At 23.7% G+C, this 21332-nt stretch overlaps 1 protein-coding gene across 1 annotated transcript in view; it reads left to right on the top strand.

Moving 5' to 3' along the window:
• Positions 1-20982, top strand: part of LOC126551985 (uncharacterized) — a 125827-nt gene extending 104845 nt beyond the window's left edge. The window contains exon 2 of the mRNA XM_050206416.1: positions 20668-20982. Within this exon, the coding sequence (XP_050062373.1) occupies positions 20668-20681 (14 nt within the window). The 3' untranslated portion in view covers positions 20682-20982. The remainder of the gene's footprint in view (positions 1-20667) is intronic.
• Positions 20983-21332: the final 350 nt, after the last annotated feature.

Below are 21332 nucleotides of genomic sequence, written 5' to 3'. Positions count from 1 at the left end.
ATTTCATATTAAATTTATTTACCATTTATTATTAATGTGTATAATCATATCAATAAAACATAAATTTAAACAAGACATTATATTTTTCTTATTTCACGAATATGACGTTTTTTCATTCACTCATGTAGTTAAATAATGTGTTTGTGTATTAATAATAGTAAACTATTATAAAAATATGTTTGTTTGCATATGATTTTGCATGGTTTTATTTGCATGTAGGTACTACTCGTATGTATTAATTATTAACTAAAAGAATATTTTTAATACTATAAATTTAGACCATTGAAAAAAATAAAATGGTAAATAAAATTATATTTGATTAAAAAATTACACAATAAAACATGATCGAAAAATTAAACGGAAACGTGTTGGATTTTGTTATGAATTTAAAGTTAAGTATATAGGACATAAGTAGGTACTACTTTGTCAAAAATAAAACAAATAAAAATACATTTACATTTAATAACGAAACACTTAATATGATTTTGGAATATCATGGCATATTAATTATGCATCGATATGGCCACTTCGCTTGTTTTTAAACAAAACGGGACAGATAGAAATATTCGAATACATTGCACTAGAGTTAAAAATGATCTCCTTTTTATACCAATACATTGAATGTGCGCATGGATCATGTTCACGTGGCGTTTTTCCGAAGTCAGTGAAAGTATGAATCGTAGATAAAAACACAAAATTACCTTCGTTCACCTAGTGCAATAAATAATAATTTATATTTTCCTCATCGTTTGCAATGACAGAAGTGATAGAAGAAAATGTCATTGTCATCATCTTCAATATTCGCGGTCAAAACACGTTCGATTCGGTAATAATATATAAACAGCCCATGTGTGTGCTACACGCGTAACTACCTACTGTAATACTATAGGTTAGGTAGCATTAGGTACATAACAGCTCTATCACGCGATGTCAATACAAATGGACGGGGAAGAGGACAACGATAGACGAATAGGAATAAGAGAAGGACAAAACGATCACACGTTGAGATTTTTTTCCTGAACAATTTCATATTTTGTGTTAACTAAACTAGTCCATAGGTGATTTGGCGGGTCCAAAAGTTGAATATGTCATACGTTTCTTAAAAATTGTAAAAACCAAATAGAACAGCGAGAAAACGAGATTACTTATTTATGCAGTTCGATTTTTGACTAAATCGATGTTTTTTTTTTTTTATTAGGATAGTAATAACTATAAAGAATAACATTTAAACGTTTATAACATGTTTAGTGTATAGTAATATGTTAACATAATTTTTTTTTTTGATATTTAGTCTTTCTTAGTAAATTATACGTATTTTAAATAATCTACCTTTATTTATTTTTAAAATAATGAAAATAAATAAAAAATATTTCAAAAATTGCTCATTATTGCTTGTTTATTAATCAAAAAATATCAAAATTTTAAGGCATTATTTTATTTTTACAAACTTTCAATGTTTATTTGCACTTAATATTTCAAATTATTGATACCTACTTATGTATTATACGACATTTTGAAATTCTTTATTCTTAGATGTTAGTTGTTATTTACGGCTTTGATAATAATTTATACAGGCTTGTATAATTTATGCAAAAAATATTTTTGCAAAATAAATATATTTTTCTTGTAAAATCAAGGTGCGAAAAATTAGAAAATCAGAAATTTTAAGTTTCTTTAACTTACTTTTGATAACCAATAATTAATATTTAACATCAAACAAAAAGTTTTTCCCTTTTTTTAAAAGAGAAATCTAATCTTTATATTATACCAGATTTTGAGTTTTCTTTTTTTTTCTCAATAATAAAACAATTACAATTTAAATGTATAAGAACAAAATATATCATAAATAAATCCGAGGTTAACATAATATAACAAATTAGGCAGTTTTTTTTTCTCGACGGCATAGCATCTTAGAAATATTTACTATTTACGCCCAGTTGTACCCAATAATGTGTTTTATGCGTTTGTATTGTGTTTACTAGCGTTTACTCACAAAGACGTTGACGCATCGTTCGAAATCGATTTTCAGTGCTCGAAACACCATGAGTAACAACTCAAATATCCTATGGGTGCAGAGTATCTTTTTTCGTACCACAGCATATAATATGTTTTATTAGCTTTTACTGTAAAATGAATCCATCCGTGTTTACCTTTGGCAAAGCTACCTAGCTACGAACGTTGCTCAGAATTGTATTATTGAAATGTATAAAACAAATAATTTATATTTCGTGTGTAGTTTTTCAATATTGGTGCTTACAAAAAACTGCGAAAATTTCAATTGAAAGTTAAGTCATCGATAAACGAGTTTTATTATTTTATTATTTTATAACATTATATTTTTTAAAGTGTCATCATTATTATAATACAATATCGATTGCGTCGATTGTATTCATTAAACAATGATTGCCAAAAACCTTGATTAAAGGCATGATTACACTATAACAAATATAGAATATATTATAATATTTATTAATAAAATAATTTCAAAATATATATAATACATATTATCTTAAATTTAAACCACTGTGCATCAATAGTATCATGTACTTTTAGCGTACTATATTCAATCTAATATCGATAACATTGCTCGTACAAGTTGAACACATAATATTTTTTTAATGGCCAATATAGATGAGTAGTAAATTTTCTTCAATATTAGATATATTGATCAAAATTATTTTTAAAAGTATAAAAGTATAATTTGAATTAAATTCTACTAAAACATTTGAAAGTGTGTAATATTACTTTATTATTATCATTATTATGGTTATTATTTATTCATGACATGACATACAGGCACAAGTTATACATGGCGTTATTGAAAAACATTTATGTGTACGTCATAATTAAGTATTTAAAGATATTATAAATATTTAAGTCGTCTAAATTGCAAAAAAAAAAAAACAACTACCTAAATAACAATTATTATGTAATTACCAGGCCGTTATTTACGTTTTTATAAACAACGTGATTGTGAATAATTTTTGATTGAATTTATCTCATGCATACGATGTGTTGTAAGTTATAATAAGGTTATAATGTTGTATCAGATATTTGTCACTTGTATTTTTACAAAATAAGGCTCAAACAAAAATGTCGTTACACTGTAAAATATTTTTATTTTTTTTGTAAATAACGAGGCCAACAATTTATTAAGAATGTCAAATTTGCATTTGAAACAACCTTACTAAGTATAAGTGACCATAAACAAGCTTCATTTTCTTGAGCATTTATAAAATTGAATGCAATTCATCATTTCTATTATTCTGTTTAGAACATGTAATGGACTGTCATTGGAAGTAAAATGTATATTCATATTATTATGTCATACATTATGAAACTACGAAAAAATGAGAAATTATGCACGTATGAAATAATAAAAATAAGATAAACAACAAATCAATAACATATTCTATCGAATCTCTGCAAATCAATTCTAACATATCATATTAACATTTTGTTTCTCATAAAAAGCTCTTGTATCAGTAAAATAAATTAGTATAATTGGTTAGTATACCTTTCACTAAATATTATAACTATTAATTATATAAACTTATGTTTATAGAAACAACCCTTTTTGTAAATATATGATCAGAATACAGAAAAAATGAAATACATAAAAATATATTTTACTTGATGAATGCTTATAACTATAAAAATATGAACAAACAAACAGTGTAAAAACAACATTGTGTTATAATCAAACAGAACGAATGTAATTACTGTTAGAAAAAAAAAATAATAAATAAATAACAATAAATCATTATCATTAATCAGTGAGAGAAGACAGACAGTAGATATTATATAATATTTATTTATTTAGAGAAACTCCATTTACATTATGTTACATAACAAAAAAAATAAAAAGTCATTCGTAGAAAAAAAATATGAATACATACAATTAAAACAAAAATAAATAAAAGTATATTTCATGAAAAAAATCAATAAAGTCACAGACTATCACAATCAAAACATTTATTACATGTGTATTTAATGGAAATCGTACTTCTGCAAAAAAGTAAATCTACATGATCAGAAACACCACAATACCAGTATATCAATTTTATAGAATACCTTTTTTAAAAAATAACCAATATGTGTTGTACAAATCTAATAAAATTGTATTTATTTTTAATCAAAAAAAAACTTATTTAGCATACATTTTTATACTAATCAATTGACTAGATAGATACTTATATAATATGGTTTTAAACTATTATTAAAACTATATAAATATTGTATTATTCAATTATAATAATTTTAATCGATAATTAACTTTGCAGAGATATCTAATAACAAATTATAATGAATTAAATTTTAATTCCATGAAAACAATATTAATTGCACTTTTAACAAACATACTTTTCGGATTGATTCGGTTGAGATCAAGTATGGTCATTCTTTCCAATAGTTCTATTATTAAGGAACTTCATGATAGCGAGAATAATTTCTATTTTTCTCTATGAATTGATAAATGGATGATTTGTTTAAAAATTTTGATACATTTTAATTGAAATACGAAAAGTATGTAATTTGACTGCTTGTTAAAATATATTTTCTAAGAAAAATAGTTTTTAAAGATAATTTTACAAAAGTGTAAGAAAGTTGAAAATATTACGTCTAATTCTTTAAATTATAGTTAAGAACTATATCATTATAATAACGATAGAGTTAACACATTTGTTATTAATACTATTTTTATAATACACATGATATATACCATAATGTACAACTATTATTTTAAATTTTAAATAAAATAGAATATATTTTCTATATTAAATTACAATACTTTGCTATTAATCATTTAATCTTTATTTATAATTGATGTGTCATTTACAAACATTTTATGAATAGTTATACAAGTAATTGATAAAATACATTTTAGTCTGTTACTTAATTCATAGGATATAATTTATATTTAGTAAATTAAAACATTCAGTGTGAGCAATTATTCAAAAAAAATTGAAAATTTTAAACTTTTAATCTACTTAAATAAATAATATGAAATATAATATAATGTAATTATTGTATTATTGTTTGTTAGTTCTTTATTGTTTTAAAAAAATATAAATAGATAACTCGATATATTTTAATATTTTAACTTACATTTTTTAATAGTTTAAACTAAATTATGAACAAAACGCTTTATTTTTTTTCTAAAACAGAACTTTATAGGTAATATTTAATTCAATACAACAACATTTCGACCTAATATCCAACAATTTCAGGATCCTAAATAACGTTTGGTGTAAAATTTACTAAACCATTTAACTTTCTAGCTGTAAGAAACCATATTGATTATATTGGGTTTTTAGAGTAAACTGTATTTAATCATATGGGCATTATCCTATACGGGCACGTTTTGGGCTTAAAACAAATACCATAAAAACTTGCACCGTTATAATATAGGTAAACCGTTGTAGACCACCACAAGTGCAAGATACGGGTAGCTCTTTATAACGATTAAACTTTGGGTATCGTTTATAAATTATTATAAAACTATGCTCTTTAACAAGCATGTGTATAATGTGGTATACACGTCAACAATGAATTAAGTTGCTATTTTCCTTCTCAGAAACCCTTTGCTAAGCATCATTTACAAAATGTAAATAAACTTCGGATTAGCTAAGTCACAAAAAACAAATAATGATCCAAAACTGAAAACAAAAACACAACCATTGCTAACTAAAATATATATTATATTATATACAGTATGCATGTTATATTATAATACATACTAGATATATATTATTGTTTATAGTTTGAGAAAGGGAAATAACTCAATCTAAAATTATGTCATTCCATTTAATATATTAAATAATAATTCATACTGCATGCAAATCGTTAAAAAACAAAACAATAATATTTTTATAGTCCAGTGTACATACAAATGATTCAATATTGATACTTTGATTCCAAGCACATATAACAGATTTCAAATATTTATAAACTCATAAGGTTAACAAATATAAATTTGAACTTCATTATATATAGATACTTACATGTATATTATATAGGTATTTTGCATTTTAAATATGTTTTTGTATTTTATAAAATACTAACCTACATGCAATAATGTTTGAATGCTCTTTAAGATAATCATAACGAAAAAATCTGAATGAATGGATATATACATATTTATTAATATATTAATATAACTTATGAAAAATCAATTGAAGTAAATGTGTTCCAATAACTATAATAATTTATCAGTATAGCCGTAATTTAATTCAATCATTTAATACTTAATATTACTATAACGTTTATACTAATTATCGTGTAACATCCATAAAGTATTTGAGAGCTGAAATGTTATTCTTGAAATAAATAAATTTAAGGGATTTTAAAAATATCTTCAATGTTTTTTTTAGTTTTAATAAGTTTCTTGTTTAAAAACATCTTATATTTTTAATTAGCCTATATATATTATATATATATATATTAAATGACATTGTAGTGAGATTTAATTGAATTATACCCTATTCATATATATAGTTATACAAAATCCCTATCTATTTTATATATAAACATAAATATATTGTGTAAAACTGATATATATATATATTATGATTTAAAATAAAAGTCCTTACTTTTCATCTTTCTCTCTCTTTTTTTAAGTTATTTAATGTATTGTTATGTAATTTTTATTTTTTTATTTTATTTTAGTTCTCAATTTTCTGTACCACTAAGTTTTGTATCCATCATTAATTATAGGTAACACAAAAAATATATTGAAAACATGAACTGAAATGTTTTTAAAAATTGTACTGAATAATGACTGTTTTATTTGATTCACTTTTAGTACAGAATAAAGCTATCTGATTGGTCACTATTTTTACTAAAAATTGATAAGTTATAGACTTATAGTAATACAGTGTTTTTATGTATTTAATGTATAATAGACAATAGCTATACACCAATCAATATTAGAAGCGATTTTGTTAAAAGATGTAACAGTGCACTAACAGTATTTTTAGAAGTTAGGTGTTTTTAAACTTCTATTTAAAATATTTAAATTTTAATAAAGTAACCTATGATAATAGCTGTAGCTGATACGAAGCATGCAGCATAACATTTGATCATAAATTATTTACCATAGATTCTATTGAATGAATGGATAATAGATGGGCGTCTATATATCTTATACCCCTAAATAGAATACTTTCAAACCACCTCAGATCAATATATAAATATATAATACACATACATAGATTACTTTCGTATATTATGTTCAATCGTACAGTATAAAGATACCATCCGATGGTCAATAGTTTTTATATTATTCGTGTAGAACAGTATATTTAAATTTTCTAGTGTTTGTCATTTAGGTGTCCCTTAATGTGCGGAGCGGCAAAAATCACTATTCAAACCCATTATCTGTTACTTTCCAACAATGATCTGAGACTAAGAAAAGGCTAACTCAATATTCATGCCGAGGCTGTTAATGTTCCTTTGCTCTCAAATTAAATTTTATGGTTCCTTCCCATTTTATACGATCCCTAATTCATTTAATTGTACCCAATCATATACAACCAATTACGGTTGTAACAATACCTTAGATATTACTATGAGTCTGAGCAATGAATAGCTTAATTTATTTTATTATTTTCATTTGTTTTGTTTTTGAGTTAATATTCACACTTATGTACACTTAACTGTATGTTATATTTATTTTCTTATAGGTACATGTAACTTAAATTATCAATACTATATTGTATTTTATTAGATATTATGCTCGTAAAATGAATAAATAAATATTTAATATAATTATTAAAGTATTAAAATATTGTAAACAAGATTATTAAAGTATATTCCTGTTATTTTCCTTCATTATACTTGCAATTATAAAATTATACATATATCTGAAGTATATTATTATTACGATATCTTTAAGTTTTAAAATTGTATTAATTTAATTGGTTTAATAAAAAAACACATGTTTTCATAATAACCAATCTACATAGCTTTTATCATGTTGAATATTGAACTTTGTATTTGAAATAAATAAAAAATGTTGGATTATTACTATACATACTCTATATAATACCTTTTTATCTTGTTGAAGTTTTAAAATGAAAAAAAAAAATACCTTTAATTTTTAAATTGAATAATTTTATATCGAATTTTCTCGTCAAATAATTTATATATATTTTTTAAATATTGTTTTAAAAATGATGTTTAATTTATTATAATTTGTAAGTATATTATTCACAAATCATAGGTATTTAATTTAAATCATTTATACATATTTTTCATAAAACATTTTTTATATAAATAACGTATATTACAATACATTTTAAAAATACAGGATATCTACATCATATAATATTTTAATAATTGTTAAGACTTAAATACATTTTTATTATCTTTTATTTATATCTTAAAAAAGTTATTTTATCATAAATTCATAACATGAATTATAATGTATAGTGTTAATTTTCACTATAAGCTTAAATTTGATTGACTATTTCATATTATAAAAAATATATAGAAAATATAATAACTAAATTTAAATAAGTTACATTATTTTTTATAAAATATTAACAGTCCATTTTTAATTCTAATATAAAAATATATTATTTATGTTAGACAGTTAAAAATGTATTTATCTATCGATAGTACTGTAAATAAATATAAAATATTATTTATTTTGAATCTTAAATATTTACTTTGTTTGCATTAAATACAAAATAATAATATATTTTAATACGTAAATGCGATTAATAAATTAACAATTTTTTTTTTATTATTTGCTATTTTGCTAATTGGGTGAACAACCACCAATTTTTATTTTTTGAAAATAATTACTAAAACAAACAAATATATTTTTCTGAAAACCTAAAATTCAATATATTATATTATATATGGTTATTTTTACACATGAATTTACTTAACCGTTTTTTTTACTTTCAACGAAGATTCATTTATTATCGACAAAGAAATTAAAATAATCATAATTCTTTAAAATTGTATATAAATAAAATATTTTCTATTAATTGATTTAAAATTATTATTATAAAAGTAAAGTTCATTATGTCATACCTATTTTAATAAATACTTGCTCTTTAAGTAAAATATTGAATGAAATCTGCAAATTATTATTGAACCATGCCAACTACAGAATATATAGTACAATTGTTCAATGTATTGTTCATAAATATTACATTTATTTATTGAATAAATTATCAACTGCAATTATATCTAAAGTGTTTAGATATGTGTATATTTTGTGACAGAAATTCTTGAATATGATAATGATCAGAGAATATTATTTTATATTCTGACACGTGTATTAATTAATATCAGAGATACACACGTGGTTCTGAATTAAAATAAATTTAATTTAATATTTATGTGCGTATATTGTGTATGTATTATTATGTAAATAGGACCCTTGTTTAAAGCATAGGTCCAGATGATACTTTATTTTAATTGCATTACTATGGAAGGAATCATGTTGAACAATAATGAATTAAATATAATTATATTTAATTAATATTACATTTGAGTAAATAAATATTTACATATACATAATATATTAATTCATTTTTATTATTTCAGTAAGATGATCAATTATTTTTAATCAAACATTTTTTTTTTTTTTGCTATCCAAAAAAATTAAAAATCTATCGACAAATATTTATAACTAAAATATTTAAATAATTACATGAAAATTAATATTATGCTTTAGATTAAACTAATTTAGTATACATTTTTTATATTTTAAAAATTTAATTTTTAACTGAAATATATATCAGAATTCATCCATAGTAAGAATAAAAATACCCTAATATTAACATAACGTTACTAAATTATTATTTAACATTTTTTATTCTGTTAATTTTAAATTGTTTCTATAATGTAAACATATCAATGTTTGTTAAGCGAAAAAAACGACAAAGCAAAATATAAAAATAGTGGTCAAAACATTATTTTTTTTTTATAAGTAATCTATTCAAAACATTTTTTAAGAAACATTTAAAAGTAGTTAAGTTTTATTGTTTTATAATTAAAACCCTATTGTTCGTAGGAACTTGAAGCTTTGCATTACTGCGTAGATTATAATTCATAACTAAATTTTCAAAATATTTAGATTTATTTTAAGTGCAATCGTGCAATGGTTTATCAACTAAATTAAATGTACCTAACACATATACTTCTGTAACATGCACAATGTCGGAGTATATAATTAATACGCAAAATTCAGCAGAGGGAATTTATCTTTAATTTTTTAAATAATTATCGTTTTTTAGTTTTTTAAACTTAATTTAAATTTTTTACATAAACGAAAATACTAATATATACAAACTAAATAATTTGATTTATTCACGTAAAGGATTTAGATGTCATAAGCAAGTTATAAAATATTAATCGTTAAATACCGTGTCTTTGATAAGAGAAATATAACGACTCCGTCGAAAACTACTTATATCACCTATAGGCTATAGCTAATTCTTAACTGTATACAAATGATAAAAAATTAGCCATATATTTATAATATTATTACCTATACTATATTATTTTACGATATTTTGGCATATAAAATTAAATAAGTAACTGAAATATCCACTGCAAAGTTATATACGTATAAGAATTATAGTAATATGTTTTGTACTTTTGTGATCAGATCTTGTCCTCCGTAATATCATCAATGAAAATACAAAAATGTGACAAAGGAAACTTTACATGAAAAGAGTAGGTAAATAATATTACCAGCCATTATACTTTTTATTTAGGTAGATATCTATTGCATGTAGTCTTAGAATAAAAGAATGGTTTCTTGTATGATATTTGTAACAATAATATTTACTATAAAACAAGAGAAAATAAATCCTTGTTAAAAATTATACTTTTTGATGAAACATTTGCATATACTTAGCAGAATGATTTATTATAATATACACTGAAAATTCTACTAGCAGTGATGTGAGTACCTATAGTAATGATACAATTATTATGTAGGTATCAAAAGTGTGTCCGCTGAAATTTATCATGTAGCAAGTGGCATTTGTATTTGTCTTAAAATGAGTAATTTGTAGTACAGTAATATTACAATTACTTTGTTTCTAAAAATATAACTCTGACAAAAGTCATTGAAAACAATTTAAATATCGAATCATAAATTAGTGATAAGCATTATAAAAACAATTATAAAAATATATGAACGACTGCTCTATGCACTTAACAGTAAGTTACAATAAGAAATCTAAATTTAAAAACAACCTGTATGTAAATTATTATTTGTATTATTTTATATTTACAATCATCAGTAAATACTAATCAAGTAATTTTTACCATTTTTATTATATTTCAGTTTGTTATCATTAATTTTTATTTTTCCAGTGGAAAAAGTATACATAATATTATAGTTATAATTTATAATATACATCTTTGAAATATGTGATTCACAAATATACTTAATAAGTTATTGTTTACAGACTTGGCGTTGACCAGATTAAAATAGTGTTTCTTGTCAATATTGATATCATTGGTATTGGCTGTGTTAACGTTTATTAAGCTATAGTTAAGTCTGTATACTTCTTAATTTTGATATTATAATAATAAAATAAAATATTCTTTATAACTATCTAATTTCAGACAATTAAAAAGATAATCATGTCAATCTTAATAGTACTACAAATTATAATGTAAAATTACTGAAAAGATATTATTGTTACTGAATACGATTCACTAGTACAATAATGATAAGTATTGTATAATAAATTATTTTATTAAATATATTTAATATGTGTTTTAAGAAGAACAGTATGCTATTACGAATTCGATAATATACAATACAATTAATAACAATGGTAGTAATAATATCAAAATATCAAATCCCTTAGATACCTATTCAATCGTAAACGATGTTAATTCGTTGCGCCAGAACGTAGGTACTTCATTAAGTTTACTTAAACAGTTTGTATTGCAAGCGCATTGTGCGGAAACAAATCTTAACGTTCCATTCGTAAACGGTATTCATGAATACACACGCATAATATAATGTAAAACTGTTACTCGAAAAGGAAAGTTTTCCAGACCAAAACATTCTAAATTTGTTATGTATTTTATAGGTATATAAAACATTATAATCTACGAACATGATTAAAAAAAAAAAAAAAAAACGTAACATACACATTTACAATAATAATATTATGTTAAATACAATTTATTGTTATTACGACATATTATATGGCTACCAAGCCTTACCGGAGGCAGATATTGTATAAATATTATTGATTTGGACAGGGAAAAGTGGACTCTAGAAGATTCAAATAGAATAAGCCGACATATATTAACTTTAATTAACGGTGAATCGTTTCAATCCCGAGCATCGTGTAAGGAATATAATGCGATTTCAGCACATCATGAGAGACGTAATAAATGCATAATAATATGATCGTAGGTGTCTACTCGACATAATAATATATAACCAAACATAGCTAATTAATTATATTGTTCACGAGTTCATGTTTAAATATAGACATTTTTTGGTTGAGCTCCAGAGAATCGATAAAAATTAAAGAAAAAAAAAATGGGAGATTTTCATAATGTATAAAATATCAAATTATATTCCTCAATAAAAACAGTAGTAATTGAACTTAAGATAAAACGATTCAAATATTAAATACTAATTTTGATTACCTATAATTAATTAAGTACCTACCAATGTTTTTGCCTATTATGATAAAAACTATCGTTTTGTTGTTAATTTTTAATTCTATGGAAGTATCAAACATCTAAACTAATCATATTAATATATAGGTAATTAATTATAAAGATTAATCAATATTGGTTTTCAAAATTAATATCCTAAAATTTTGCCAGATTCAAATATTACGTTTTTTTTTTTTTTTTAAGTTTAATTAATGTTAATTTGTAAACGTTATTATATTATGCGCAAATATAATTGTATTAACAAAAAAAAAAAAATAAAAATAAAAATAAAGACCGACACTGGATGGTGAGGGGTTAATTCATATATTTCAGTCATCTGGTTCTGACTGTTCCGAGTGTAATAGTATTATGTACGTTCGAACGTAGGTTTTTGCTGCTAACGCGACACGTAATAAATAATATAATAATAACAAAAAATACCTCAACAGAACCCGAGAAATATTAACGAAACATGGTTGTAAAAATATAATAGGTATCGGGCGAATTGTTCACAGCGATACGCGGCTGCAGGTGTGAGCATTCCAGCACATCTCAGATATGCGCGCATAAATCACGCAATTCGTAAATATTTTAAGAAGCTATAATTCTTCGTTCGATGCGTTCACTTAACGTTGGAGTTGACGATTTATTTATTCGAAACGGGCATCGGATGCATAATTGAAAACGATTCGCCGCCCAATAGGGGACGAAAATCTATGGGATTTACGTTGCAAGACGATAGTGTCGAAATGACAAATAACTTCGTTTAACTGTGGTTAGAAGGACGGGCAAGGCTGTTATCACAGAAATCGTTTTTTTTCTTTTTTTCTCGCTACGCGTAAATGTCTATATTATACATCGTATCAGTTTCGTCACACAACCCTATCTCGAATTCAGTAATAAAAACTGTCACAAAATGATAAATGATTAGGGTATAGCAGGTACCTAAAATAACATAATATATAATTACAACAATCAAAACAAAATACGTATATATAGTTCACAGTAAGGATCGGATTAAATGAATGAATAAGGAGGGGGTATCTAGTTTCGGGCGTAAGTTTTTTTTTAAAGCACGTTACAGTTTTGTTCTACATATAGTGTATATATATTATATATTCTAAGTTACTAAAGTTATCAAAATATATCATACTGGATGGTTTTATACTGAAATAGTGGATGTTATTTGTAGTATTGTGAAAATATTATAATGCATAGTTGATATTATACATTCAGTATAATAATAATAATGTATATCATTTATTATAAGAATTATTATTTTAGCTGTTGTTATAGAATTGTATTTGTTCAGTATTATTAATTATTACTGGTAAGAGTAATGTATTTACGGTACATAAATTATCGTTTATATTTTAAAGTCGGTAACAATTCCTGTCTTTGCTGGGCTCAAAAGTCTGAATCCACCATTGTACACAACAGCAGTTGCTATACTAAAATTGAAATATCCTTTTATTGTTATTTCCTAAAGTCTGAGAAAATTTCACCGACAATGCATTATATTACACCGCTGTCGTTATATTATGGTGATACACAATGCGCATCTATTAAATAACTATCTACATGATTGTAATGATAAGCATTCCGTCACAAAAGTTTGTAACATTATTATGTTTGAAGTTAGTACTATATTATAATATTGGTAGATATAACGACAAAGTTAATTTCGAGGTATTTCCTCACAATATTAACAAACTAATATATTATACCAATACCAAAATAATGTAAAGTACAAAAAAAATATCCTAAAAATGTCATCACTCTACACTAGTGTATTTTATTAAAATGTAAAATCGTTTATACGATTAAAATAATATATTATATTGAAAATATTTTAAATAGATAAAAAGAAACTGGCTATCCGTATATTTTTTTAACAAGCATGAAACGTTTGCGGTTTGCCAAACAAGTCAACAAAAAAATAAGGATGAATATCTATGTCAACAAATTATAATAATTAATTATTTTTAATAAAAATATATAACTAAATTTGTATTTTTGTATTCCATCGGTATTTTAAAGTCGAGCGTTTCTTTTTCTTTTTATAAAACCATGAAGATTTACAATTTTGTTGCCCCATTTATAAGTAATTGGAAGACATTTATTTTTTTAAGATTTCTAAGTATTATTATTGTATAAATAGTTATACCTCTACTGCAACTGATAGAATTGCGTCATAAGCATTTATTTTTATTTTTATTGCCGAATGGTAATTATATATAAAACAAACAATTCACTCTGTAAGTTAATTTGATTGTATTTTAATACACGTACAAGTTTATCAATGAGTTAATTTAAGTTACTTGCAGGGTAATATACTTAAATATACTTTGGAAAATTATTCGGCTGTAAAATTATGGTAAGGTAACATTAATAAAATACAACTTATCCTTCTTATTGAAACAACGTCAATCAAATAAAAAAAAACATCATTTATTGCATAATAAATAAACCAAAAATATTTTTGTAGGTACTATTTATAGTACTGTATATTATAATTTTATATTTAAAAAAAAACTCTCTTAACTTTTTTAACGCTTTATAATAATAGTTTTGTGCTAAACTGTTGAGCGTTTAAGTGTTAATATTTTTATTATTATATTATTAAATGATACAAAATGATAAATGGTCTATTTATTTTTTTGGTTAGTGAATGGAAAAAATTTTCACAAATGCATTATATAGGCACGTTATCTTGTAATAGCAAACAAAATATTTATCAAGGGCCATTATTCCTCAGAAATATCTAATGTATACCCACTTCAATCCTTCATAAATGAATCAATAAATTACCTAAAACCTTTTTAATAATTCAGCTCAAGACCCATTAATATATAATTGACACGTATTATCACATACACTTGCATAAAAATGAACTTTAACGATTATTTTTTATTCTGAATAATAAACAGAATTTATAGAATAGATTATTTAAATTTAAGAGGACATCTTATTATCCCCAACCAGGATTTTTTGAATATTTTTAATTATATAGTAATTTTATACTAAATAAATATATATATATAACAAATTAACCTACTTTTTAATCAAAAGCAAAACAGTTTTAAATTAAAAATATAAGTATTTCTCATTAAAAACTATAATACTGAATAAATTATTATTACTATTATTTTTAATAAATAATTAGACGATGCAATAGGTAAATAGATATTATATTAAATTCAGAAGATATTAACTAAAGTTATGATTTTCAGTTTTATAAAACTCTAAAAAAAGCACTTAAAATTATGCAAAATACAATAAAAATAATTTAAAAACAAACTATTTTATGACGTACTAATTTTATTTTATATCAAAAGTTTAATGTATACAACTGTTGTTAAAATTGTAGATTACAAGATTTAACATACTCTATAAAATACCGGAAAAAAATGTAAAATAAAAGTTTTTGAAATTTTTTGATTATTATAGTGACATTAAATCAAGCAATGCCATATGAAATGAATTGAACACCTTAGAACATAAGAACATATTATAATAGTATGCAAAAAATAATAATATAGCCTTTGAATTATTTAAAATAGGTACTCGCTGATTTTCGTCTTATGAATTTTGTAAAAAAAAAAAGTTTTAAAACAAATAGAAAAACAATATAATCAAAAAAGATATTAAAAGAAATAAAATGTTTATTTTAATATTTGAAAAGATTTAAAAATAAAATATGCATTATTTTTATCAGGTATAAAGATAGGTAAATAAAAAAAGATGCAGTTTGTGGTTTAAATAATTAATCTTCTTAAAAAATGTCCTATTAAAATAAATATTTACAATACGTCGTGTACTGCAGTTGAATCGATTAGTTGATATAAGTTATGATGATAAACAAATTTATCAGAATATTATAATTTATAGGAGTTATGAAATAGTTATTACATAAATGATTATTTTATGTTAAAAATAATTTATATGTATGCATTTATTTTCCACTTTGTTTTACGGAAAATAATCATGAATAATATTTATAATAGGTAGGTATCTAAGTACTAAAAATTCAGTTTGAATAGGTAATAACAAAAATATAATATATTATTATTCGGAATATTTTTAACGTGTCTTTCAATAATTTGCATGTGATTTTCAATCGAGTAACGGCGCACTCAAAAATATTAGAATACATTTACCGACCATAGCAATGTTTGCTTTCCGACTAAAAAATTAAAATAAAAAAAACACCCATCATGACACGGCATGACCCTACCGGCAATACATAACATTATAGTTTACTTGCTGCGTTCAACACAAATAATGTGATGGCATTACTGTAAAAAAATGTTTCGATACCCTGTCGCGGTTCGTGCGTCCCATAAACCTTTATTTTATTTATTTATATTTTAGCTCAAAAAAAAAAAAAACAATAAAGATATTTTTACTTCAATTCGGTTGTCATGGTGAACAGAACCTATCCCAAAAACCGTCTCGTTAACTTTAAATGTATACATAAATACATACAACGATTGAACGATCGCTTAGCATTTTTAGATTATATGCCATATTTATAAATCATAATGTTGGTGTCTGCTAAAAATATTGTATTCGATACTACCTAAGCGTGTATTGTAGGTACAGCTGTCTTATATTTTTTTGTACAGACAAGAAATGTAAATCCACGAGTACGGAGATTATCTATTCTATAGTCTAAATAATAATAATAATAATAATAATAATAAAGACATAAGATGATCGGAATTTTATGATATAGAAATGTTTTCATATACTAACAGCGCAAACAGTGTAATGTATCTAATGTACAGTGGATATTTTTTTTGTATTTTTGAACCATAACTATAGATACTTTATAAAAAAAACGTGTTAAACTATGATGCATCATAAATTTAGTATTGTTTACTTTATTTGAATTATTATTTTTGATTTTCACAATGGTTGTAATTTAAGTATAAAATTATTGCATAAATATGATTGTATCTTATATTATTTATTATTTGTTTTACTTTTGTTTGTAACTTAATATTTTTAATATTATATTGGTATCTATTTATAAAGAATATAGTCTATCTGTTAAATGCATCTTAAGGTATTTGTATCTGTATCCACCATCTAGATGAATTCTAAAAAATGTATCTTTACTTGTATTTTGATAATCTTTCAAATTAAGACCTATCTGTATGTATATATGCTAATTGAATGTATCTTGTCACATCGCTGCGTGATAAACTACGAAATATCTAATAAATAAAAATTTCACAAAACACAAATAGCTATATAATAATAATATAGTCAAACTTTACCCCTTTGATTATACATCTAAAATTCGGCTAGAGAGAGTTCTCCGGTGTACCGTAAGTTAGCAGTTATTTGTCACGCGGATATAGTACTCTCCTGTGCGTATTTACCGATTCACCGTCATTATTGAACCACTGATCTCATACATTACAAAGACAAGGACATGATTACTTTTTTGCGTGTTACCGGTAAAGTTTATTGCAATGTAACGTATTATTTTATTTTCGAATCACTTAAATGGATTAAAAAATATTAAAATGTATTAAATCTGCATTCTTGTTTCGTATTTAAAATTTGACACCCTAAACTAAACTTATAAAAGAGTTTTAAAAATGTACCTTAATAATGTATTACAATATGCATCTATCTCATATTACTTAAGCCTAAAACATGATTATATTATTAGTATAAACTACATTATGCGGGATTTCGCAAAAACCGTCAATACGGTAACTTGTGTTTAATATATCATTCGTAACGATGCATCTACTGTCTGGATATAATATAAAGGTAGGTATGTAATACTTATGCTGGGTCACATATGTAAGCACTTAATATTTAATGAACCAATAGTTAGTTAATGGTCCCTTAGTTGTGACTTAGTTTATGCAACTCGGCATTATTGTAGATTATTCGAGAATCACCCTTGGGTTAGATACTGCAGTGTGGTTTATTAGAAAAGATATAACTTATAATATGTATTTCCATATTAGTTTTTCATGAATTATAATATTCATTCGAAAAATAAATTTGAACAACTTAGTATAATATAAAAAAAAATATCTTCTGTTGAACCTGCTTCTTTTATTATCATTTCAGTTTATTGTATTAAACGTGTATGGATAATTTAATTTGAAATAATAATTTTAAAAAAATCTGTTAAAAATAGTATTGAAAATTGTAAAAAACCAATCTCAAACCTAAATCCTTGTTGTATTGACGTTTATACACTCCATCAGATAATATAGAAAACTATTTAGCATTTTATGTTTATTACATATAGATTTTTGTTTTTAATTAAATTTAAAATTTTAATCAGCTTATTGTAAAATTTTAAAAATCAAACTTCACGTGCATAATATTATTATGCAATTTTTTCAAAATATGTTACAATTTTAAAATAATATAGTATGAATAAAAAAAAAAAATTTTAATTATGTATTATTTATTTGATTATATTATAATATTCTAATTTTATATCTTAATTTGGAACACTTTGAATATGTTACTCTACATCCGTTCAGATAATAATTAAGTATATGATCATTGATTTAGTTGTTATCGTTTGCTTTGAGAACTTCATCAAATTTTTCATTTTTGCGTATGCATAGAAAATGGTCATACGTGAAAAGCGAACAGACGTGCATTGAGATGTGTATTTAAGGCTTATTATTTTCAACAAAAAAATTGTATACAGTTGAATATGAACGAGAATAAGATATGATGTATAGTTTGTTTGTGTGTGTGTGTGTGTGTGTGTGTGTGTTTCTAGCTTGATGTAGGAAAGAAATGAAAAGGATGTCACAAAAAGACGAGCGTCATGCAGTAATCCCTTGTCCGGAGGTTAGTTTTGGTGAGGATTATTTTTATTACATCTCCAACCTGTCAAGGGTGGCCATTTTTCTGGAATTCTTTTCTCTTACACCCATCAACGTTTTTTTATCGATAACTATTTTCGTAATTTCAAGCATCACAATTCTCGATTTATTTTATGGTCGTGCGGCGCTAAGGTTTTCTACGTAAGCCGTCTGGTGACCAAAAGTTTAAAACACTCAAGGACGTAGAAAGTCATTACATTTTCGCGTAACACGTTTTCCTACTTTTTTCTTAATTTTTTCACTTTGTCATCTTGAATCTGGCGCTGTAATATGTGTACCTACACTTTACAATCAAAATAAATTAGTATTCAACACTGTTTTTTTTTCGATCTGTTTGAAATATAATATATTAAATAGATTTTTTTTATACTAATGTGGTAACAATATTACGAGTAGGTACATTAGCTATTATGAGTTATATTAATTCGTTACCTTCTTTACTGTCGCTGGTATCCATTAAGCTCAAAAGTGACGTCAACAAGTTTAAATATAGAATATATTGTCATGGCTTTTGAATAAAATTATGTTCATTTTTTAAAAACATAATAATTTCTAATCCTTTTGAATAAATATAACATGGTATTCATTTCAAGTTAGTCAGTACAAACATTTTATTTCATAATGTGTTAAATTCTTGAAATTATGGTTCACTATTTTGTTTTCTTTAAAATGTACAATATAGTCAAATGTTCACTTAGGACTACTTAGATTCTTAATTTATTTTAATTATCAGTTTATAAGACCGGATACATTTATTTTAATGGAACATGTTATAGATAACCTTTAAAAATGTTTAAGACTCTATAATAATTTAATTTACGTAATAGATACACTATAAAATATTTAAATGCTTAGTCTATTTTAAAATACTTTTATACTTATATGTGTAATGTGTATTAAAATATGAGCTTTAGTACCGTTTTGATACTATACTATAATACTATTAAGGGGATCTTTGACACTATTTGAATAAATTATCAAATTTTTGTAAGACGTTACTAAAGTATTTAATGTTTGATAGAACAGGATTACTGATCATTTTTTATGGAATAAGTTGTTAATACTCATATTGTATTTTGTATATTGTAGTGTATATTGTATTGTAACCTAACGATGTATTTTTATGTTTCAGGATCAGGTTGGTGAATAATTTTGTATTAAACAATTAATTTCAACAACATCTACCTATATATTATGACAAAAAAACTGGGAAGTAGGTAAGTAACTAAGTATTTCAACAGACTAATTGTAAGTTAACGATTGCCATCATGCTAATACGCAATATCATATCCCATATTCAACTAGCAAATAAACTTGAGTAATTTTAATTTTTATCATGTTAAGTATCATCAACAAAGAAAAAACTATTTTTATCAGAAGGTATATTTTATAAAAAATTATACTCTTATTGATTAAACAACAAATAACAATTATCGTTACATAGTCGAAGTGGAAATAATATACCACAAGTCCACGAGACAATTAATAATTTAATATAAAATAATATTGATACGAATATTATTAAGTTTTATATAATGAGTACATAATTGTATACTTAATTGAGATTATTATACTGACCTATCTTCTATTGTCATAATGTGTATAGGATGACTCGTGAACTAAAATAATTTTCAATCATTTATAATAATAATTATTATTATCAATAATACATGTATGTACAATAATCGGATTTGGGATTATAGAGGACTGTTTCCACATGCGCCGTGATCGCGCATTGAAATGGCACGAGTAAAAACCATTTCATAATAATAATAAAAAAACCTAATATTATTATTG

Source organism: Aphis gossypii, chromosome X (genome assembly GCF_020184175.1).
Source record: "Aphis gossypii isolate Hap1 chromosome X, ASM2018417v2, whole genome shotgun sequence".
Lineage (NCBI taxonomy): Eukaryota > Metazoa > Arthropoda > Insecta > Hemiptera > Aphididae > Aphis > Aphis gossypii.
This window is presented reverse-complemented; position numbering and strand designations above follow the sequence as displayed.